This window comes from Balaenoptera ricei, chromosome 17, assembly GCF_028023285.1.
Source record: "Balaenoptera ricei isolate mBalRic1 chromosome 17, mBalRic1.hap2, whole genome shotgun sequence".
Taxonomy (NCBI): Eukaryota; Metazoa; Chordata; class Mammalia; order Artiodactyla; family Balaenopteridae; genus Balaenoptera; species Balaenoptera ricei.
Genome location: NC_082655.1, coordinates 10,780,054 through 10,803,766, shown reverse-complemented (window position 1 = coordinate 10,803,766; position 23,713 = coordinate 10,780,054). Strand labels below are relative to the sequence as shown.

The window sequence follows — 23,713 nt, the reverse complement described above, 5'->3', positions numbered from 1 at the left end:
AAGAGAATTTCATAAAAATATCCAGTTCGTAAGCTGCAACTCGATGGTGAAGAGACAGAAAGCTGAAGCAGCCATTATTTACTGACGGCTTGTGCACGGCCTGCCTTCCAGGCCAGGATGGCCTCTTTCTGGCATTCAGGATCCTCTGGACCAAATAGCGTGTGCTTGGTGAATGCATATTAATGTTAATAATAGCTGCAGGAAAATCTGCAGGACAGTGCACCTCTGTAGGGCTATTCTACACGTGATGAGCTCACTGTTCAAAAGCACGCCCCGAACACTCCCTAAAAACCAGGCGTGGTGAACATGCTGAGGACACTGGGACGCAGCCCATCTCAGAGATGGACGCTCTCCCTCGGAACCCACACCGTCCTGCTCTCTCGTGTAGGTGCGGCTGAGAGCTGAGCGCACGCTGTACCAGGCAAGCTGACTCCGACGAAAGAGGTTACAAACTCGATTCATTTTCTTAATCTGAGTAATTTCTTTGTCTTTAACTGGCCAGATTCCCTCCAGCTGAAACATCTCATTGGACAAGTTTAATCACCTGGGGAGAAGTGGGGCGTAGGAATCTTGAAAAATTCCCCTCCGTGTTTACTTTTAACCAGGGTCCACAGCCTTGAACTCAGTAATTTGGCCCACTCTGCCCTCCCTGACAGGTACTTTCTGGATGGAACTACGACCGAGGACCTGTACCACACACCAAGTAGGCAGAGACAGCTTGCCTCTACCAGTGCCTCTAGTGACAGCCCCCAATACAATAGTGACACATGGGGTTTTTTCAAGGAGGCAGCAATGTGGCCATAATACTAATAAAGAACAATCAGGATAGAAAACTAGATCAGGTGGTAGAGGCCTGAGCCATGGGACAAAATAAGAGGCCAGGATAAATGAAATCCACAGAGCTCCTGCTTTAACCCAATGAAATCACATGAAAATCACTTAACTATCAACCTGGAGTTGGGATCTTTGCCATAGCTATAACTCTCCAGAACATTAAAGGCAAAATCTAAAATCTCCTTGATATCAATTCTCATTAAGATAACTCTCTTCCTTGGAACGCTTTTCTTTGAACTAAACTTCCCTTTATCTGCCCACATAATTCCTAGTCTGTCTGAACGCTTTACAACTATGCATCTCTCACCGTAACTGGTTTGATAACTTTTAAAATAAAAGCCTAAGTTTTGGGGTTTTTTTTTAAATTAAATTTTACTGGAATATAGTCAATTTACAATGTTGAAAGCCTAAGTTAAAAAAATAAAAGTACTTACCTTTTTTAAAAAATAAGGATTCAGATGCTGACAGCTTATGAAAACTATTATATTCTGTAAACTTACTACTAAGACATTCCTTACATATATTTATTACTAGCCTAAATTAACTTTCAATTCTGAATAACAAACAGATTGAGTAGACCTTGCTTTATATCAGACAAATGTGGTTTTAAAGGTGAATAAAGTGGCTGAAGCCTAGGCTCTGACCTCAGAAGCCTATTCCACTAAACCAAGCAGGAAGGAAGCAGTGATTCAGAGGTAGCACCAACAATCCTAAATTAACTACCAATGAGTTTTATGGCCTAAGAAAGTCACACAAATAATTATCTCTGTCCTTGGAGAAATGATGGCTTAGCAGGGCCCTCCAGATAAATGAAAAGAGGATTCTCTTTTTTGAGAAAATAAACCTTGGAGAATTGTTAACACTTAATAAGTAAACAAAATAAAACACAACTGAAGGAATGAAATAGGTTCTGAATCCTTTGACAGCACAATAGAAATCAACGTGTACTGAGGAAAGAGAAATGCAAACGTGAAACTCATTCAGGTAAACAATTTAAAACTCAAAGAGTGAACTTAAAACCTTGGCAAAAATCTATGATGTGAGCCAAGAGATGTAAACTATAGAATGAAACTGCAGTATTACTTTTTAGTTCCATTTCTCATTCTCTATTAGCAGTAAAAATTACTTTACTTTCTTATTAGAAAACCTTATTAACATATAAAATGCATTACTAAGGAGTAAAACCTCAAATCTTTTCAAACTGCAAGCAATTAACACCCTCATTGACTTAATGGGTCATAAATGTTTCTGGCATCCAATTTAAAACTAAACCTCTATTTATAGAAGCTTTAAACTTCTAAGGTAAGGTATGAATGGAGTGGGCAAAAAATTCCTTCTGTTTCATCTTACTAAATATTTATTGAGTAGTTCTGGGGTGCCAGGAAATGTACTGGATACTGTGAAAGGAGAGATGAGTAAAACACAGATAGTTTGCAAACTATGATGAGCTACTGAGACTCAAATAAAAAGATGAACTTTTTGGAATGATTTATGGAGAGCACCATTAAAAATAAAATATTTCCAACCCTAACAATAGTTTCTACCAAAAATCCAAAGATCCTACTTAGAGCTCATATTCTTTTTTTTTTTTAATTTACTACTTTTGTTTAATATAATTTAATTGTGCTTATATAATTTTTTTTTTACATCTTTACTGGAGTATAATTGCTTTACAATGGTGTGTTAGTTTCTGCTGTACCACAAAGTGAATCAGCTATACGTATACATATATCCCCATATCCCCTCTCTCTTGCGTCTCCCTCCCTCCCACCCTCCCTATCCCACCCCTCTCGGTGGTCACAAAGCACCGAGCTGATCTCCCTGTGCTATGCACTCTGGCTTCCCACTAGCCATCTGTTTTACGTTTGGTAGTGTATATATGTCAATGCCACTCTCTCACTTCGTCCCAGCTTCCCCTTCCCCTGCTGTGTCCTCAAGTCCGTTCTCTACGTCTGCATCTTTATTCCTGCCCTGCCACTAGGTTCATCAGTACCTTTTTTTTTTTTAAGATTCCATGTATGTGCATTTAGCACACGGTATTTGTTTTTCTTTCTGACTTACTTCACTCTCTATGACAGACTCTAGGTCCATCCACCTCACTACAAGTAATTTTACATTTGGTAGTGTATGTGTGTCAATAGAGCTCAAATTCTTGAAGCTTCCTTTAATGGAGTCAGGTTGAACCTGGTGGGGGTGAGGAGGCTGAATGATTTGATGGGTGATTTAAATTTCTCAGGTCCCTTTTTAGAGCACTTTACACTCTTCTCAAACAGTCATGCTATGGCAAGAACTCTCTGGTGGACAATCTCCTTCCATATTTAATAAGGCATTAAAAATCATTACCTTCTAAACATATTTTGTGATAAGAGATGATAAACAGAAGGAGAATGGGACAGGCATGCTGTGAAAGACCAATTTTACTTGTAAAATCCTCTGGACACGGTGCTAATGAAAACATCATTTATTAATTTGGGGTGGAATTACAGTAAGTCACGTGCATTTCCTCACGTTCATAGGAGGCTTATATGCAACTGCGGCGTTTAGCTAGCGTGAGCAGAATACATCAGTCTCTATGCAAAGCAAAAAGGGACTGTAATAGTCTTTTTTTTTTTCCCCCAAGAAAGCTTCCTCACACAGGAAGGAGGTAATCCCGTGTGACAAAACAAAGGTAGGAAGTGCTTAAGCACAAATCTGCCAGTTCAAAACCTCGCAGTTTTCTCCCCAGGCAGGGATCTACCTCTTACCCCTCTATTTGGGTCTTTCTAGTGCTCTTACACTGAGAAGTCATTCGAGGAGACAGCTTCTCCTAGGACCAGCAGTAAGCATCTTCTAAGAGGCCTCAAAGCACAGGTGCAGACACTGCTGAGACTAGGCGATGTGCGTACACAGCCCACATACCTCCCTGCCCGCCGATGCCTACCGCACACCTCCCTGCCCACAGGTCAGCAGGCGCTCAGTGTCACAGGGCTACAGACCCCTCTCGCTGTACAAAGACCCAACGTGTATATAAAACTGGATCTGGGGAGGCAGGAGGGTAGAGGGCTATAGTCACTCAGTCAAGAGAACCCTCAAGATTGCTTTAACATTAGTGTTGCTGGAGCAGGGCTTCCCATGTTTGAGGGGGTTTGCTTTGTTTTTGTCTTGGACTCATGAACCCCTTTAGGAAATTTTAGGGATTTACAGATAGTCAGTTTGCAATTGTGAGATAATATGATGAGGAACTGACATATGAAAAATGCTGTATTTTGTGTGATTATGATTAAATATTGCATTTAAATACTGCACTTAAATTGAATCCATAATAAATTCGTAACATAAACAGGCAAATGTTTACCTTCTCCCATGCAACAAACGGTGCTCACTATTTAATGTACCCTGCATATGAAGTCCATTCCCTTTAATGTGCATCCAAGGTTCTCCACAATCCGGTCTGGGTTTTCACCTCAGAAGCGGCATCTCTCACTCCTCCACCCGCCCTGCCCCAAGCTGTTGTGGCCTGCTCAATGTGCCGGCCAGCTTCTCACTCCTGAGATTCTTTGTTTCCTCTCTTTCCCGGCACACCTCCTCCCAGTCTCTGTCTTACAGCATCAATACCGCTTTAGGTCCGGCCACTTGTTCATGTGGCTGACTCTCTCTATTACCTACTAGACAATGTGATCCTTGGCGGAAGGGACTCAAGCTTAATGCCTAGAACAGTTGCCAGCACACAGTAAGTATTCATAAGATGTTTGACCAAACAAATGAACAGATGAGATTAATAATTAAGCATTTGTATTGCATTCATCTAACACCTGCTATGCACTGTATACTCCACTTCAGCATCCAAAGACTATCTCAACCTTAATTTTCCTAACTGTGGGGCAAAACCTCTATAGGAACCTGTATCAAAATATTTCTCTGGCAAAATGAGACAGCCCCTTTTGGCTGTCTGGAAAAACAGGGATGATCTAAGAGGAACGGAGGTATGTACATCAACACCTGGGAGAATGCTCTTCTGAAGCACACACCTTAAAGGCAGGATGGAAAACCTGGTCATGGAGTTGGCGGTGAGGGTTATCTTTTTTTATAAGGAGGGAACAGGAGCCCAAAGACCGTTCCTACTGTGTTTCGTAGGATAGGTACGCACTGTGTCTTACGCCTCATCTGCCCCCGCCTGCCCACCCACGCCCCCCCCCAACTCCCCGCCCCCGGCAGGAAGTTCTCACTATGCTTGTTCTGCAGATCAGGAAACACAAAGGCTATCACAAGCGGCCCTGCTTACACGGTTAGCCCTGCTGGAAACACACAGATCACCTACTTCTTTCTGATCAAGTTGAAGGGAGGATTTTATTAAGTCTCGGAGTGCAGTCAGCTGTTTCTTTTCTTCATCCTGGGTCTGTTTTATCTATGAGAGAAAAACAGTTCTTCTATCACTTATCTCTTATACATTTATGAGCAGAGTTTAATTCATCCAAATGTATACTACTCATCAAACAATTCAATTATACAATTTCCTTATTAAAGTCCTTCACACGGTCTCATTTTTGATATGAGAGGCACAATTTTCTCATCTTCTTAAAGTACCAGTGAGTTTTGAAATTAGTGAATAATGCAACATGCTTTCTTATTAAATAATACATCTAGGCTAGACAATTAGCTCTGAAGGACTATTTTAAACAAAGGTTAAGAAATAACATTGAGTTATTTGCTTCTGGTATTTCAAAGGGTGGCAGTGGGAAATATCAATATCACGATGTGACTGAATGGGCCAGAAGACAATCCTAAGAATGACCAGAATCCCAAGAGCTAATGCATGCATGAAAGTTTACAAAGTTTACATGAAGGGAAGGGATTGGTGCTGCTTCTCTTAATCACTTGGAACTTAACTGCAACCTGAACCATGTTAACTTTTCAAAGAAAAATCAGAAAAGTTCTATTAGAATATAAGGTATCATGTGTAACTCTAAAACCTTATTTGAACACGTGTATCAATAGTTACACTCCTAAAATATATACTTTTAATATTATTCACTGCCAAGCGGTTCATGAAGAACAAACTTGAGATTTCTACATATGCAATTAGTTTTTTTCTCAAAAAAGTTTTCCTCTTCATTTTCCTATTCTAAAAGCAAAACCTAGATAGTAGGGGAAAAAAGGAGAGGAAATATAAAACAAACAAGCAAGCAAAAAAAAAAAAAAAAATTCATAAACCTGCTTACTCAGAGACAGTCACTTAATTTTTTTTCCTTCCAGGATAAAAATTTCCTTCTGCAACTGCTGACCAAAGGGCACTCACATGTGATGCTATTGAACCCAGCATGGAGAGCCACTCAGAACCAATGGCTATCCATCTACTCCCTGCCCTGCTCCACCTATGTCCCAGAAACTACTCTGGAATATCTGACAAGTGATGATGTCTCTGAGTTAAACCAGAAAAACAAAACAAAACAAACCACAAAAAAACATTTACTGGCCCTAGATTTATGCTGACACATCACTTCACCTTGTCTTCTTTTTTCTTTAATGCTCTTCTAATACAGATTTCAGATTTACTGATATTTATCTATAAAAGCAAGTTAAAGTGCAGGTATTTTGTAAAGAACTTACATTATATAAATCAGCAGCCAGTTTTTCGATGTACTGTTTCAATTTATCAGCTGTCTTCAAGCCATCTTGAAAGAAACTACAATGGAAAACATCAGGGATTTATCAGCAGTGTGAAAAGAGAAATGAACCATAATTACCTGAAAAATCTGAAAATTTTCATAGATATGTATTTACTCTCTATCCAACTACATACAAAACACTTATAAAACTAATTTCAGTATTTTATAAAGATGTGCCAATAAACAAACTACAGGCACAATTTGACATGTGCTAGCAGGTGTCACACGGACACTGCAGATAACAGCTGCATCCCCAACCCACTGAGTCATACACAGAACAATTCTTCCTGGTTGTGCCATATCTGAATTTGAAAGAGACAGAGAGACACATTTGCCAGTGGAATATCATGAAGTCCGACTGGACACTAAGGAGAGAAATAAAGGCCGGAGGACAGTCAGCAAGGGTTCTTCCAGTTTCCAAAAGATCCCTGGGTCCCTACACACTTGAAACACAGGATGCTGAATCAGTGGTACGGATGACGGATTCGGAAAGTGCTCTCCTACCACACACGTTAAGAAGGGGGTGTCATCTCACCCTGAACTGGCAATAAGCACTGACATCTGCTGAGCGACCATCACCTGACGCCTGATTTCACCTACACCCTCACAGCAACCCGAACGAGCGGGTAAGCACCTCAAGTCTCTCCTCCATCCCGAAGGAGGAGCTGAGGCCCAGAGCGAGGGTGGAACCTGCCCAAGCTGCTGATGCAACCAGTAAGTGGCAGAACTGGGGTCAGGTCCAGGTGCCGACACCCCGGCTCTCACTACCAAGCGACGCGATTTCCTGTCTGAGCGCTTCCACTCAGAAGCCCCGTTTGTGTCCGTGTTCAGAATGCCCTCCACCCTGCTGGAAGCTTCTTTAACCTCCGCGGCAGATTATTTCTTAATGCACGCTGCTCTCTCCCCAGGAAAGGAGGAGGTCCTTGAGGACGAGGACGGTCTCTCATCCCCACATCATAACGGGCCCAGCACAGAGCAGCAGATGCTCGCTTAGAGGTAAGAATGAAGCACGACTAAGAGTTCTGAGGGCACGTTGTGGGATCCATGTATATCTTTCCAGCTTAATATGTACACTCAATGGTAACAATACATCCTGGTCAGAACTGGCCTTCAAAGTGATTAGTGAAATTCTACAAGTTCCAAAGTTTTTTAAGGTTCACATCTTTAGCGGAGAACCCTTACTGAAATAAGGTTTTCATGTAATCGAGCTACATGTAAATTCTCATCTACTAACATTCGGGTTTTCATCACTGCCTTGAGGGATGAAAGTTGAACTTCTTGGTACAGAACTGAATAACTTCTATGTTCTGGACCCTGAATATCTTTCTGGTTTTTATCTCCTACCATTTCCCCCTTAAAAACTCTGGCCTCCAGCCATGCTCCATTATTTCCAGTTGCTCCCCCAGCCTTCGCATATGCTGTTCCCTTTGCCTGAAATGCCCTTCCCCACTATTACGTGCCTACCAAACTCTCTCATTCTATCCTGGCTCAGCTCAGCTGCTACCTCCCCAGGTGGCTTTCCCCAGCCTTTCCAGTCAAGGGGATGGCATCTTTGAGCACTTGCTTGTGCCCAGGCCTAAGTGGCAACCCTAGAGCAGCTGACAATGTTCTGCACAAAGCAGATCATCCAAAAGCATTAACCTGAACCAGCATCTTCTACATCCAGGAAGGAGTGTCTGCCAAGGACACAGAAGCATGGCTAAACAGCTAACCACAGCAAGACTAATTTTAATCTCTGATACTGCACTTAATTTCTGGAGAAAGGGCTTGAAAGTAGAACACTTGATGGATGCTGTCAGGACTTCTTACAACAGGAAAAACAAGGGCATTGGGATGAGATGATGATGGCCTAGGCTGTGCTCTGGGACTTACCAGCTATGGGACGCTGGCAAGTCACTAAACTTCTGCCCGTGTTACTGGTATTAAATGGGATGAATAATACAGATAAGACATACAAAATGACTCAGCAAGGTGCTGGGCAGTTAGGATGTGCTCAGTAAATGCTGCTTTTCTTCCCTGGAGCCGCAGAGGTTTACCATGGAAGGAGTTACTTCTTTCTCAGAGGGATACAGATTCTTCGAAGATATTTTTGTAAAGGTGTTTCATTTTCACTTTCAACATGAAGGGAATTTAATCATCATGTTAAAAAAAAAAGTGAGTTTAAAAGAGAATGCTCTAGATCTGTGTTTTCCAATACAGTGCTTGCCACTAGCCACATGCAGCTAATTTAGTTAAAATTAAGTAAATTTAAAATTCAGTTCATGAAGTCTCACCAGCCACATTTCACGTGCTCAGCAGCCAAGTGTGGCTGGTGGGTACCATGTGACACAACAAAGAATATCAACATTTCCGTCATTTCAGGAAGTCCTATTGGACAGTGCTGCTTGACATCAAGAATAAGCAAACAGATCTGAACAGCATGCAAGGCATGTTACAAAACATAACATTTGAGGGCTTCCCTGGTGGCGCAGTGGTTGAGAATCCGCCTGCCAATGCAGGGGACACGGGTTCGAGCCCTGGTCTGGGAAGATCCCACATGCCGCGGAGCAACTGGGCCCGTGAGCCACAACTACTGAGCCTGCGCGTCTGGAGCCTGTGCTCCGCAACAAGAGAGGCCGCAACAGTGAGAGGCCCGCGCACCGCGATGAAGAGTGGCCCCCGCTCGCCGCAACTAGAGAAAGCCCGTGCACAGAAACGAAGACCCAACACAGCCAAAAATAAATAATAAATAAATAAATAAAAAATTTAAAACATACATTTGATGGAGAACAAGGGCACTGTTTTAGTTTTAGATGATGTTGATAAAAATGCGAAGTTCTCTACCAGTGAAAGCAAACTGGAAGGGGGGCAAATTCCTAACAATTAAAAAGGCTGAAGAAAGACCCAAAAAGTCGATTTGCCTATAGTTAAATTCTTCCAAACATTACAAAAAAACTCAGTGCAATGAGGAATTATTTTAATCTATGGTATGGTCCATTTTTGTAAACAAAACAAATCATATATGTAAATCCAGTAATCTTCTGAGTGAGATTATGGTTTTTTCTCCCCCACTCTTTTTCATTAATGCATTTTCTAAATATTTTCTAAAAAAAGATCATATGTTACTCAGGCAGGACAAAATTAAAAAATCAACACTTAGCCTGGGAGGACAAGGCTGAGTGGAGCCCCTCTCAGATGGTTATTTTAGGGCCAACGTCTAGCGTTGGGTGGGAAGCAGGAGCAGGACTGGGGGACTGTAGGGCAACAACACACCCGCCAGTCCTTAGTGACACCACAAAGGCCAACAGGCTGCCAACCGCACCGTCCCTCTGGGGAGCCCCTGGCCCCCACCCATGCTTGATTCTCCCACTACCGGCCGGCCGGGACTCAAAGCCACAACCTTCCACTGAGGGCGCCCGCTTCTCTGTTCCCTTCCTCCCTCTCTTTGAGCTGGTTCTGGTTCAGTGGAAGTGCGTGGGCTTAGGAGTCAAAAGCACACCGTATTTTGGCTCTAAACCTGACTGTCTGTATAACCTCGGGCAGGTCGTTGACCTCGTCTGACCACAGGCATGCTTATCTCCAAATGTGGACATTTTCTAGCTTCCAGGGGCATCAAATGAGCTACCACAAATAAAAGTGTTCTGTTCATTGAAAAGGGAAGCACAGGTGTCAGCTCTGATGACTTATGACTCAACCTGAACGTGGATGCTTTGCCGACGGAAGGGGAAATTACCTCATGACATCCCACTTGTCCCTTGGCCAATTTCTCCGTAAATTACTGAAATAATTTGGAAAGCAGGCAATGATGCAGTAATAATAATGACAGCTAGCATGTAATTGAGTATTTACTCTGTGCCAGTCACTCAACATGATGCCTACCTAATTCATGGAATACCCCTTTTTTTAAAGGTCTCATGATAATCTAACAAAAAGAGATAATTGTTATTATTAACCTGTAAGACAGATAAAGAAAACAGGCCCAAAGAGGTCAAGTGGGTTGTCTAGGGTCATCTAGTCACTGAGTGCAGAGCTGGGATTTGAGTATAAGTTTTCCGATCTCTGGAGCAAAGGTAATTAAAAAACAAGACTGATCTGGGTCCAAATCCTGGCTCTCCCACTGAATAAATGCATAATCTCTGGAGCCCTGCACCGCAGTGTCCTTATACAGGAAATGGAGAGAATCGCATGGACCTTGGAGAGTTCTTGTGAGCACTGGATGTTTTTAAAATGCCAGGCACAGAGAAGCAGCTCAATACATGCCGGCCACTGGCCAGCGAAATGGGCTTCATCGTTTCTCTCACCTTAGGGACACAGCAGGACTGGTTCACTTTTTAAAGAAGCAGCTTGAAAGAAATATGACCATATTTTAATGACATTGGGTGCCAGAAAAAGATAAGCTGCCAACGGATGGGCGGAGTGACCCTCACATTTACACTGACGAGCTGGAACACACATCCCAGCTGCAGAAAGCAAGCTCAGGAGTGTCTGACACTGTCACCCACCATCCGGCAGGACACACCCTCCTTAGAACAAACAAGAACCTTCTCCATCCTGAGAGAGTTGCTACGTCCTTCACTTCCTTCTTAAGTCACTCTAAGCAATGACGGGGAAGGAAAACACTATATTCGTCCTGCTATTAATTTAAAAGAAAGAGAGATCAGAAAGTCTCCCTGATACCCCTTTATCACATGTTCTGCTTGGCTTAGGAAGAGGTATTACTTGGCCAAAAGCTGAAAGATTCAAAGAGCATTATATTATTTTCAAAAGAAGTTAGGGGGCTTCCCGGTGGCACAGTGGTTAAGAATCCGCCTGCCAATGCACGGGACACGAGTTCGAGCCCTGGTCCAGGAAGATCCCACATGCCACAGAGCAACTAAGCCCATGCGCCACAACTACTGAGCCTGCGCTCTAGAGCCCGTGAGCCACAACTACTGAGCCCATGAGCCGCAACTACTGAAGCCCGCATGCCTAGAGCTGGTGCTCCACAAGAGAAGCCACCGCAATGAGAAGGCCGCACACCGCAACAAAGTGTAGCCCCCACTCGCCGCAACTAGAGAAAGCCCGTGTGCAGCAACGAAGACACAACACAGCCAAAAATAAATAAATAAATAAATAAATAAATAAATAAATAAATAAATAAAAACTAAAAAAAAGAAGTTAGGATGCCCTGGAACAGCAGAGAGTATGGTTTCATAAAACAAATCAAACTATAAAGCAAAATTTTAAAAAAGTAACCTCTTAACAATTCAACCATCAACCCCTTATGAAAACCTGATTTCCACGCTTCAGGCTTGGACTAAGTCAGGCACTGACTTCCAGCTGTCTAGGTAACAGAGACATTTCCTCCCAGATCCATTCTGTGTATGTCCTGTGGTATTTAAGAAACCTGAACACACAAGGGTAGTGTAAGTACTAATTAAGAATCTAAGAATCTTTGTTTTGTTCTGTTGTTTTTTTCATTAAAAAAAAAAAAAAGACAAAATTCATGTAACATAAAATTCACCATTTTAAAGTGTACAGTTCAGTAGTTTTTAGTCTATGCACTGTGTTGTGCAACCACTATCTAATTCCAGGACATTTCCACCAGACCAAAAAGATATATTGTGCCCGTTAGCAGTGACTCCTAATTTCGCTCTTCTTCTGTCTGCCAGCAAACAACAATCTGCTTTCAGTCTCAAAGGACTTGCCTCTTCTGGACATTTACTTAAATGAAATCATACCACATGTAATCTTCTGCTCTGGCTCCTTTCACTTAGAAAAGCTTTTTTTAAAAAACGGAAGTATAGTTGATTTACAAACATTGTGTTACTTTCACATGTGCAGCAAAGTGATTCAGTTATACATATACATATAAAATCTTTTTCAGATTCTTATGGGTTCTTATGGGTTCTTACAAGACACTGAATATAGTTCCCTGTGTTATACAATAAATCCCTGTTGTTTAGAATAATGTTTTAAATGCTCATCCACATTGTAGTGTGTATCAATGATTCACTCCCTTTTTTTTTTTTAATATCCTTATTGGAGTATAATTGCTTTACAATGTTGTGTTAGTTTCCGCTGTACAACAGAGTGAATCAGCTATACATATACATATATCCCCATATCCCCTCCCTCTTGAGCCTCCCTCCCACCCTCCCTATCCCACCCCTCTAGGTGGTCACAAAGCACCGAGCTGATCTCCCTGTGCTATGTGGCTGCTTCCCACTATCTATTTTACGTTTGGTAGTGTACATGTGTCCATGCCACTCTCTCACTCTGTCCCAGCTTCCCCTTCCCCTGCTGTGTCCTCAAGTCCATTCTCTGCGTCTGCGTCTTTATTCCTGCCCTGCCACTAGGTTCATCAGTACCGTTTTTTTAGCTTTCATGTATGCGCATTAGCACACGGTATTTATTTTTCTCTTTCTGACTTACTTCACTCTCTATGACAGACTCTAGGTCCATCCACCTCATTATAAGTAACTCAGTTTCGTTCCTTTTTATGGCTGAGTAATATTCCATTGTATATATGTGCCACATCTTCTTTATCCCTTCATCTGTCGATGGACATTTAGGTGGCTTCCATGTCCCAGCTATTGTAAATAGTGCTGCAATGAACATTGGGGTGTACGTATCGTTTTCAAGTGCAGTTTTCTCAGGGTATATGCCCAGTAGTGGGATTGCTGGGTCATATGGTAGTTTTATTTTTAGTTTTTTAAGCAACCTCCATACTGTTCACCATAGTGGCTATATCAATTTACATTCCCACCAACAGTGCAGGAGGGTTCCCTTTTCTCCACACCCTCTCCAGCATTTACTGTTTGTAGATTTTTTGATGATGGCCATTCTGACCCGTGTGAGGTGATAACTTCATTGTGGTTTTGATCTGCATTTCTCTAATGATTAGTGATGTTGAGCATCTTTTCATGTGTTTGTTGGCAATCTGTATGTCTACTTTGGAGAAAAGTCTATTTAGGTCTTCTGCCCATTTTTGGATTGGGTTGTTTTTTGATATTGAGCTGCATGAACTGCTTGTATATTCTGGAGATTAAACCTTTGTCACTTGCTTCATTTGCAAATATTTTCTCCCATTCTGAGGGTTGTCTTTTCGTCTTGTTTGTGGTTTCCGCTTCATTCCCTTTTATGGCTACACAATATTTTGTTTCTCCATTCATCAGTTGATGGATATTTGGGTGTTTCCACATTTTGGCTATTGTAGATAATGCTGCTATAAGCATTCACAAACACATTTTTATTAAACACTTGTTTTCAATTATCTTGGGTATACACCTAGGAGTGGAACTGCTAGGACACATAACTCTACATTTAAACTTTCTGAGGAACTGACAGACTGTTTTCCAAAGTAGACGCCCCCCCCCATTTACATTTCTACAGCAATGTACTGAGAGTTCCAATTTCTCCACTTTTCCATCAAGACTTATTTTCTGTTATGTTACCGTTTTGTTTTTTCATGGTAACAGCTTCATTACATTGTCGGCTGTTTTTTCTTTTCTTCTCTTGGAACAGCTCCCTGGGTGTTCCAGTAACCCTGCAAGCCCCTCTTGGTGTCTCAGCTAAGAGCGCCTGTCTCAGTTCTGCCTGGAAACACAGCACGTACTGGCTGCCACTGCTGAGATCCCCTCGGGTGCAGCTGACTCTCCCGGGGGCTCAGTGAGGCTGTCCTCCTACATCTGACGTGGACGTCCACCTCTGGAACGTGCTGCCCTGTAGCCCATCTCAGGAGTAAGCACTCCCTGGCTCACTCCATCGTGCCACTGGCCTCGCCACTCCGCCACTGCTGTTTTTAATTACGGTCTTCCTAGTGGGTGTGATGTGGCATTACACTGTGGTTTTGATTTGCACTTCCCTAACGACTAATGATGCGGAGCGTTTAATCATGGGCTTTCTGGCCATTTGTATATCCTTTGGGGAGAAATGGCTATTTGAATTCTTTGTCCGTTTTTAAATTGAGTTGTTTATCTCTTTGTTGTTGAGCTGTAAGAGTTCTTTACATACTCTGGACACTACACCCTTATCAGATAAATGATTTGCAAATATTTTCTCCCCTTCTGTGGGTTGTCTTCTCACTTGCTTAACAGTGTCCTTTCACTCACAGAAGTTTTTACCTTCGAAGTCCATTTTCTTTTTTTCCTTGGTTTCTTGTGTTTTGTCTGTTTTGACACATATTTATTGAGCATCTTTTAAATGAATAACTGTGACTTTGGGCAGGTTACTGATCTTTTCTGAGGTACAATTTCCTGGTTGCTCCTGATAAATGCTAGCTGTTATTATCTGTAAGATGAAGGATGGTAAAGTAATGTTTGCAAGTGCTCTCAAGTCTGCAGACCATAATGATACTCACACCAAGTGGTAAAGGAGTGGGTGAGCAGTAGAATAATGTGTTTGTTCTGAAAGCAGCATGTTACTGACAATGTTCATGTTTGAAAGTGAGGAGTAACTGGTGTGGGTGAGCTGAAACGGGTGACAAAAGCTCTTCTTTTCTGCGCCCTTTATTTTTCCGCTGTAGCAGCTGTATCCCCGCTGAGGTACTACGAGTACACGAGAGATTACTGGAGCAAATTCATTCTTGAGCTCCACCTGACTACTATGTATTGAAAATCATTTTGGGAACTGGAATAAGTTCTCAGAATATGAAATTTCTCTTTTTAAATCTAAGTAGAGGATGCTTTACAGGTCCACTACACATCTATAAAGAGTTTACAGAGACTGACTGAAGTAGGAAAGAATAAGAGCAGTCCTTAAAAGAAAGGTACACTGGTTTCTCGCTGTGATGGCATCCTTGTGGCTCCACCTGGGGCAGCTGGGGTTGAATTACATTATAACCCAGTTCTACTACTGGATGTCTTTGAGTCTCTCTCCCTGCAAGGAAGTTCTCAGCGTGTAGGGTTTCCTTCTGCTGATCTTTCTCTGCCCTAGGGTAGACGCTTCTACCAGATTCCAGTGCCCAAATGCCAGCCATCCTCCAAGTCCAATTCCAAGTGCCACAACCTCCTTTAAGGAGCCCTCTGTAGTCTCCGTGGCCAGAAGTCTCTCCTTCTCTTGATGCCCCGTGTTATCACTTTCCAGCCCCATTATGATTATTGATGAACCTGACTTACTTCCTGTACTAGACAGTTAACTCCAATGGGCAGAAGCCTTGTTTCACCTCTGAACCCCAGAACCTAGAAAAGTACCTGGCCTCTGTTAAGAGAGTAATAAATATTTGTGGAAAGGGAAAAAGCCAAGAATCAAGGGAGGATGCTCTTCTTTTCACCTTTACCAACAAAGGCTAATATATCTCTAGTTTACAAAACATCTTATTTTTTGGAAAACTCATGTTTGTGTAGGTTAAATCCTCCTCTATGACTTAGAGATTTTGAAATCAAAAGAGATTTCTAAAATCAGGTGAAATCAGACTTGCTGCTCAAGTGTTGTAGTAATTGAGAAGACAAAGAGATTCACTTATTTCTGTAAAAGTTTCAAAGAATGATCTGTTTCTAGGAAAACTGAAACTGATGAAAGATGAAAAATTCCACCCTAAACTAAAATCAGGGACCACCACCACACATTTCAAAGTTTCATAAGCATCCTGTTATACTACAAAGGCAAAGGTTAGTCCAGGTCTTCAGTATGAGGCTTCTACAGGCAAAATTATAAATGTGAAACTATTTCTACTTCACTATAATTACTTTTATACATATCTGAAAGTTTTATACAAGGCGGAATTTACTTTGGAAAGAGGAAAAAAGTAAAATCAAATTTATGTAAATAACAAGTTGATCATTAAAAGTTTGATCTTTCTGAAGAGAAACAATCCTGTGTAATAAAATATGTGAATGAATGATTTTTAGTGCCACTTAGAACCATCCCAGCAGCAAACAGGCACAATGCAGCAGGCACTGGCTGAGGCAGTCCCTATGCATTATCTCACTTAATTCTCACATCTTCACAAAACCCAAGGTGGGTCTACTATGAACCTTAACCCCGCCTGACAGATGAGGATACTGAGATTTAGAGACGCACCTGACAAAGGTCACACGGTTACCCAGCTACAGAGCCAGGATTTGAACTCGTCTATCTGCCTGACTCAAGCCTGGTGCTTTTCCCATCACATTAATGCTAGCCCCCTTGAATGTTTCCATTCACCATGAAGATCCTCCTAGATACAACATTATCAAAAAGAATAAGAGAGATGACCAAAGGAAATTATAAATTTTAACTTTTTGGAGAGTAAGCATTTTACCTAGTCCTAATGACCTTTACAGTATTCTACTTATAAATAACTATGAGAGCTGTCTGGACCACTTTGGAAAGTCCTTGCACTCTATTCTCTGTAACTTCCACTGATTCAATACAGACTTGAATGGTAACCGGCACATTTTCAGACAAAAATTCTACAATAAAACGAATGAAAGTTAACCCAGTAAGTGAGCAAGAAGTAAAATAAGCAAATGTGGTACCACAGAATGTCAAACATAATAAAAAGGTAGCCCTGCAACATAAGCAAAAATGGTGCCGGTGTAGAACAATGGATGTCTCTCAAAATATACCAGCAACTCCACAGGAAACCAAGTATAAATACCAAGTATTGCTAATGTCCAAAGTATTTAATTTCACTTAATTTGGATGATGAAAAAAACAAAACAAAAACAATCCCAAGTAGGAATATGTGGTACAAATGACCAATAGGTAAAATGCCAAGTAAGCGGGGGAGGGAGTTCCTAGAAAGGCCTCTAGTGACAGTCAAGTGCATTTGTGACAACAGCTCCACAGGCTGTCAAGGCCAAAGTTAGCATTTGTAAGACAGCATTTAGAGGAGCCAGTTACACTAATTTGAGTTAATGATTTATAGAAAATGCTGAAGATGGAAGACAAAACCATTTCTTATCATTTGGCCGTGGAAGGTCATTATACAACTATATACAGGGACCAAATGAAGACCAGAAAGGAAAGAATTAAGAAAACCAACGAAGTGAAGGGGACCTTACTTGGGCTAATAATCATGACTGCAATAGTCCACTTACTTGCACTGTGCGTGATAATACTTTATCAGATTCTGCAGCAGATCCACACCCTTTTTGGTCTTGATTTCATTAACTTTAATGAGATACTGCGGAAATAAAACAAAATTGTGCGTTGATCAGATTACCGGTCGTGAATCAGTGTGAGTTACTGAGGCTCAGCTGCCGCCAGACAGTGTGAGCTTAATTTAGGGAATGCTGATTTGACACAGTCACAAGTGTACCAAGCAAACTGATCAGCGTGTTAGCATTTTATAGATGCTTAAGATTAGTTTACTAGACAAGCGGAAATCAAGCACAGCAAAACATTCTGGAATAATTGATTATCTCCCCCCAGTGTGCAGTGGATCTCAAACTCACAGTTCACGTGGTCAAAACCTGAAAGACGGATTGAAAGACAAATGGCATTCTCTTTAAGGGATATGCTTGTAAGATACTGAAACTTCCAGGCCAAAGAGGTGAATTGGAAGGTACTTTTGCTACTACAAAGTGAAAGAAAAAAAAAAATAATGCATTATTAGTTTATGCGCTGAACACTACTGGCTCTGATTTTTACAACTGGCCAAGATTTTCTGTTGATATTGTTTGTTTCTTGTTCACTTGTTTTACTGCGTGGAAGTGTTCATGAACAGACAAGTTCAAGGAGCCAAAGGCTAATAATGCAGGGCGGGGGGGTGGGTGGTGAAATAAAGAAAAAAAAATTAGGGAAGAAAAAGTTGAAACTGAGAAAATTCTATCCCCTTTAATATCTTCTGAAAACTGCAACTCAGCATCAGAATGGGTTGGTCTCTAGGTCAAGGAATGCCAATGGGAACCCCGTTTGAGAACCACTGCTCTAAGTCTAAGGCAACATGCTTTTTGTTGCATTTTTTTTTTCATGAGCTCAGACTTTAATCACTACTTCAAGTTTTCATTCAAACTTGGACACATGGTTAAAAAAAACAACATGCTGTACATCTGTACCAGTAAAACTTAATATTCACCAGTGTTACCCCCTCACCAAAATTGTTTTTCCACACTCACTCACAAGCAATAGTAAAGTTCTCACCAAAGAATCCTGTTTTGGCTTAAAGAGCCCCATAGGACCCAGGCTCAAAATATGAGACAACAGTGAAACGGCGGATCCCAAAAGGCTTGGAGAAAAGTGGAGATTAGAGTCCTTGAGAAACAGTCCCCTCCTCTAATCATCAAACACAGCCTGCATTTAAGCATAAAGACTGCTGACTAGCAGGAAGGATGACAGTTAATCAACTTCTAGGCAAAGGGCTGAAAAGTCTGCTCTTACTTCGCACATTTGGAGCTGAAAGAGGCGCCTCTCCTTCTCCATTTCTTCCGCGATCTCAGCTCCGGTGATCTCCGTGCGGATCATCCCGTGCTGTTTGGCGTGCTCCCTTTTCTCCTTCTCAATTTTTGTACTGTGATGAAAGCAGGTGCCATCATTAAAAACAAAAACACCACACTCATGTCTTTCCTTTAATGGGAGCCGCTTGATTATTTCTTAATTACCAGAGTTGGGAGGCAGGAACTCTTAAATGGATATAGCATCGATCAAAAGTGAGAATCTAAGTTCCAAGAGAACCAACACATTGCATGGATCTCCACCAAGGAGACGTCCTACATTTTAACTCTGATCTCACTCATGAATGGATTCATATGAATTCTCTTATATTTTGGTTGGCATCAAGTACTTTTGACAGTTTACTTTTTCTAGAGTAAGGCACCTTACGATGAAAAAGAATCGGAAGGTTGGAGGCCTGAGGCATATCTTGATTATCAATAGACTGAGATTTAAGAGTTAATTCAAGACAAAGTATATAATGGGTCTTTGTAGGCATGCATGTAAATTATCGTCAAAAGTCATTTCCAATATTTCTCTAAACTTAGGCTGTTTTCATACCCCAGTAACGTTTTAATCATTCAACCACCCGGCACTGGATTGTACAAAATAAGGATTTAGAAGAAATCCTAATCTATAATTTGGAACGCTGTGAAAATGTTCTTCAGTTGGGAGGCAACCAGGGAAATAAGAGGGAGGGACCACATTAAACCTATGGTATCCGAGGCTAATGCTTGGCTATGACAGATGATACTTCGGTATTAACACCAGGGATCACAGCCCTTTTTCTGAAAATCCATTTAATTTGAAAGCAGACTTCTAATTTCAGAAAGAGCCTATAATTTCTAGTTGTGAGAGCAAAGACTGATTTAGCCTTCAAGTCTTCTTTTAAATTGTGGGGTAGGATATCAAACCCCAAAGAAAGCCAATATCCCTGTCTACACACAAACACAGTGGAAAAGCAAGCCATCAACCCAACGGAAAACCTACAAACCTGGCTGGGATTCACTGTAATACCCTCTTGCCATACCTAAGCAACTCTTTTCATCACACCACCTTGGAGGTTAAATGGGTGTGAAGGCAGGGATTTTACCAGAAGGAGAATAAACCTCAGCTCTCTCTCCACTGGTGTGGGTGGGAAGAAAGCAGGAAGCTACAGACTCTTGAGAAGAAACATGATGGGCGGGCATAACTTAGTCCTGAATTTGTTTTTCTTTGGCTTGTGTTTTCACTCTGCTGTTATTGCTGCCTACAGAAATGCTTTTATTCTCTCATGTTTGTACTTATCCAAGTTTATAGCTAAGACTTTTATTAAATGTTTTTAAATACACTTCTCCTCCCACCCCACTCCACAGCCTGGTTACAAATGCCTCAGAGCAATAATCACAAAGGGATGTGGTAGGACCGGTACTGCACGAGGATGAGCCAGGCCCACGACAAGACCTCACGTGCGGCCTCCCCCTCACCCCGCACGATAACCCCAGCATGCAGGCCTCTGACTGCCGTCACGCCACACGGCTCCGGCTCTGGGGTTACACAGACCGGAGGGGACACCAGCCCGACATTTATTAGCCTTAGGACCTTCTGCAGGCCCCTCAGCCTTTCTAAGCTTCAGTTTCCTAAGCCATACACAGACAATGCAAGGTGCACACTGAGAGGGTTGCTGTGAGGAGGTCATGCATGTAAAGCACTTTGCACAGGCCCTGGTGGGCAGACAGATGTCACAAACACTGGGTGTTATTTGTATTGCCCAGTTGCCGTGCTATCGTGAAATGTGTAAATGGTCTACAGATATGTGCTAAATGTAATGAAAGAAAAGCTGCAACAGTGACAGACCTACAACTCGACAGTTAGTATCAGCCACGGATGCCCAAATACCCGGCAGTGAAAGTACATGTCGCTGCAGACTCCGAGCACGGGACGTGTCAGCACTTCTGATCAGGTCAGCACACCCAGCCTCTCAGCCCGTACGAGGATGGACTCAACAGTGCTTTGTCCCAAAGCTATTAGTTCAGGGCTCTGTCCTTCTTGTAGTTATTCTTTTTCTTAGAATACTCACAACCAATAAACCAAGCAACCAAACAAAAAAATACTTACAACTTTGTCTCATAATCTTTCCAAGCTTTGTCAAATGGCTTCTTGAGATCCTTAAAAAAGAGAAAAAAAACTGAGGTTGAAAGTACTCTTGCTTAAAGGTGTATAATCTTCCAGTAACATCTTAGCAGAAATGCTCTCCTTTATAGGACACTCGAAACTTCACACAGGACACTTTCAGGCACATCACACAACTTATTACACCCGAGAAGCTAAGGGAGTGGGACGGTGTGAGTTCCCGGTCACGACGATGAGGCAGGACCCAGTGGTTCCGAGAGGTGGGTCCACGGGTCCTCCAGGGGGGAGCCCAGACTAAGCGAAGACGCCCCCTGCCACCCCGGTCTTCCTGAGTGTCTCATCTTGTCTCTCGGGCAACAGCACTATGTGAAGTGGTGCGTTTTTTTCTAATGATCATTTTCCAACAGCATTTTTTATGCTGAAAACGTTCAGAGTGCCTTTCAGACATGAGTACCACTGGGATCTCAGAAGAGAAAGAAGGCAACCCTTTCAAGCTAAACTGAAAATCAAATTTCTCAACACTCACTCCTTTGACTCCTTTTAGGTCTCCTTTCAACAAGGAATCCAAGGTGAAGATCACATTGTGGCTCAGGCCCTGGAGCTGAAAAGCAAACAAAGATGGGAGACGGTTAGAAAAAGAAGGTGCACGTGGAACAGCAAAACCAGCCGATGCTGACTGAGCACGGTCACCCCACGCACACACAAGCTCGATGAAGCGAGGGCAGAGACCTCGACGGTCCTGCTCGCAGCTGTATCCTCGGTGCCAAGTTCCGTTAAGGAGAAAGCTATTTAGGAAGTGCAATCTACAGCTGGAGTAGGTGGTTTTTTCACTGTTCCGGGGCGGTGGCCTGGGTCTCCTTGATTTTAGGGTGGTGCGAAGAGCAGTCTACAGCGAGAGGGGGAAGGAATGTACCCAGCTGGGGAGCAGGGTGGCAGGGAAACCAAGGGAGGGACGGGCCAGTGTGGAAAGAGTCAGGAAAACGAGGGCTGAGAAGCGCTATACAGCCCGTCTTCAGGGGGAGCCCTGGCATCTTGGCGAAACCAGTTTCAGCAGCGTGGAACCGAGACCGCAGGGACCCGCAGCACCGGTTACAGATGGAGAGGCTGGCGGGTCCCCTCATTCAAGAGGGAATTTTACTCGTGTGTGAGCATATTCATTTATCAGGCCGCCCACCCATCCAACCACCCTTCCATTGCTCATTTACGAAGTACCTATTCTGTGACACCCACTACGCCAGGGCCTGGGACGGGGGTGCGATGATGTATACAACACGGCCTGCCTATAGAGAGCTGGTGCCCCGGGGCAGACGCAGTCAGTATGCAACCACCTCTACCGCATGATGACGTTAGGCAGAGGGAGAAGGTGGTGTGAGAAGATGCAACGCTGACACTTACAGGCTCTGTGCCTGACGCTCTTAACCACAGCTCTAAAGCGAGGCTACTAGAACCTGTCGTGGGTGGCAGCTGTGAAGATGCAACGAGTTAATGCACGGGGAAAGTGCTGGTGTGCTCCCTGACACCTGGGAAGTGTTTATTACCTTAAAAATCCTACGGGATGTTAAATACGAATAAGGCAATGTGGGAGCAGAGGGGCAGGGCGGGGAGACCTTCCCTCCAGCCCTGAACTCCTCCCTAGCCCTGTCCCGTGGTTCTCATCCGAGGCTTCCTGCAGCTCCAAGTCACTCCACGTCTTGCCCTCCCTGACCACCAATGTGACACACGAGGGCGGTTTTCCAATGCACACCACCAGAGGGCTCGGGTCAGAAACAACCATCTCTTTCTTTTTTATTTCAAAGACAAAGAGATTCCTACCAAGACATTCCATCTTTGCAATCTCACCACCACCCATGCAAAGAAACAGCCGGGCTGGCAGGCCGGCCAACAGTGAGAGGGCCGTGATGCACAGCCTACGTTCCGGGAGGTCGAGGGCACTGGTCCTTAGGGTGTGGGGCGAAAATAGTATCAGTAACATTAATATTTAATAATCAATAATAATCAAACATTATATTTAATTAATAACAGTAACATATAATACATAATTTATAATTACATTATTAGATAATTATTGATAATTATATAATAGCTATGATATTTAATAATAATAAATATGATTAATGACAAGGGTTTGTGGCTTTCCAAAGGGTCACAGTATGTAAACTGATATAGAGAATATCTGTGGTATTAAAATTTCACGGAGAAAGTTATTAGGAAAAGACTATCTTTGTAAAAGCTCCTTGGGGTGGGAGTTTGCAGGTAGTAATAATAAAAGAAAAGGTTGAAAAACACTGGCTTTGGGTATGAGATGGGAAAAACAAAGACTAACAGGACTCATTCCCTGCCCTAGACAGATAGAGGGAATAATAACATTTTGCTCTGAGTCCTCAACAATCTCATTCCTGGGTCACAAGCCCCCTGTATCCTGCTACCCTGTGGGTCTCGGGCGCTTGCGTGGATGGTGGTAAGTGAGGCAGGGATCTCCGCTCATCAAGCCAGAACCTACCTTTCCTCTGTTCGTGGAGATCTTGCATTTTCATCTCAACACTTACCGCCCTTAACCCTTTATATATGTATCTGTTTCCTTATTTGTTTGCTGTGTTCCCAATTTGAATGCAAGCTCTTTGAGACTGGGGTCTGTAAGTTCACTGCTATGTTTCCAGAATTTAGAACACTGCATAGCACAGAGTAGGTACTCAATCAATATTTGTAGAATGAAGGAAATACAAAGTCACATGTGTATAAGGGTCTTCTCTACAGGAATGTTTATACTGATGCTAAGTTTAGTGCTTATCAATAGGGGACCAGTTAAT

At 42.5% G+C, this 23,713-nt stretch overlaps 1 protein-coding gene and 1 pseudogene across 5 annotated transcripts in view; both read right to left on the bottom strand.

The window, feature by feature from the left end:
- Positions 1–23,713, bottom strand: part of ASAP1 (ArfGAP with SH3 domain, ankyrin repeat and PH domain 1) — a 355,895-nt gene that overhangs the window by 73,613 nt on the left and 258,569 nt on the right. For 4 of the 5 annotated variants that reach the window (XM_059901373.1, XM_059901376.1, XM_059901375.1 and 1 more), the window contains 6 exons: positions 21,433–21,507; positions 20,892–20,941; positions 18,744–18,873; positions 17,462–17,547; positions 6,421–6,496; positions 5,132–5,218 (listed from right to left, as the gene is read on the bottom strand). In XM_059901373.1, coding sequence (XP_059757356.1) covers positions 5,132–5,218; positions 6,421–6,496; positions 17,462–17,547; positions 18,744–18,873; positions 20,892–20,941; positions 21,433–21,507 — 504 coding nt within the window. Of the gene's footprint in view, positions 1–5,131; positions 5,219–6,420; positions 6,497–17,461; positions 17,548–18,506; positions 18,570–18,743; positions 18,874–20,891; positions 20,942–21,432; positions 21,508–23,713 lie in introns of those variants that run through there. The other variant, XM_059901377.1, reaches the window with a different exon arrangement.
- On the bottom strand, positions 13,869–14,205 carry LOC132352067 (SNRPN upstream reading frame protein-like; annotated as a pseudogene).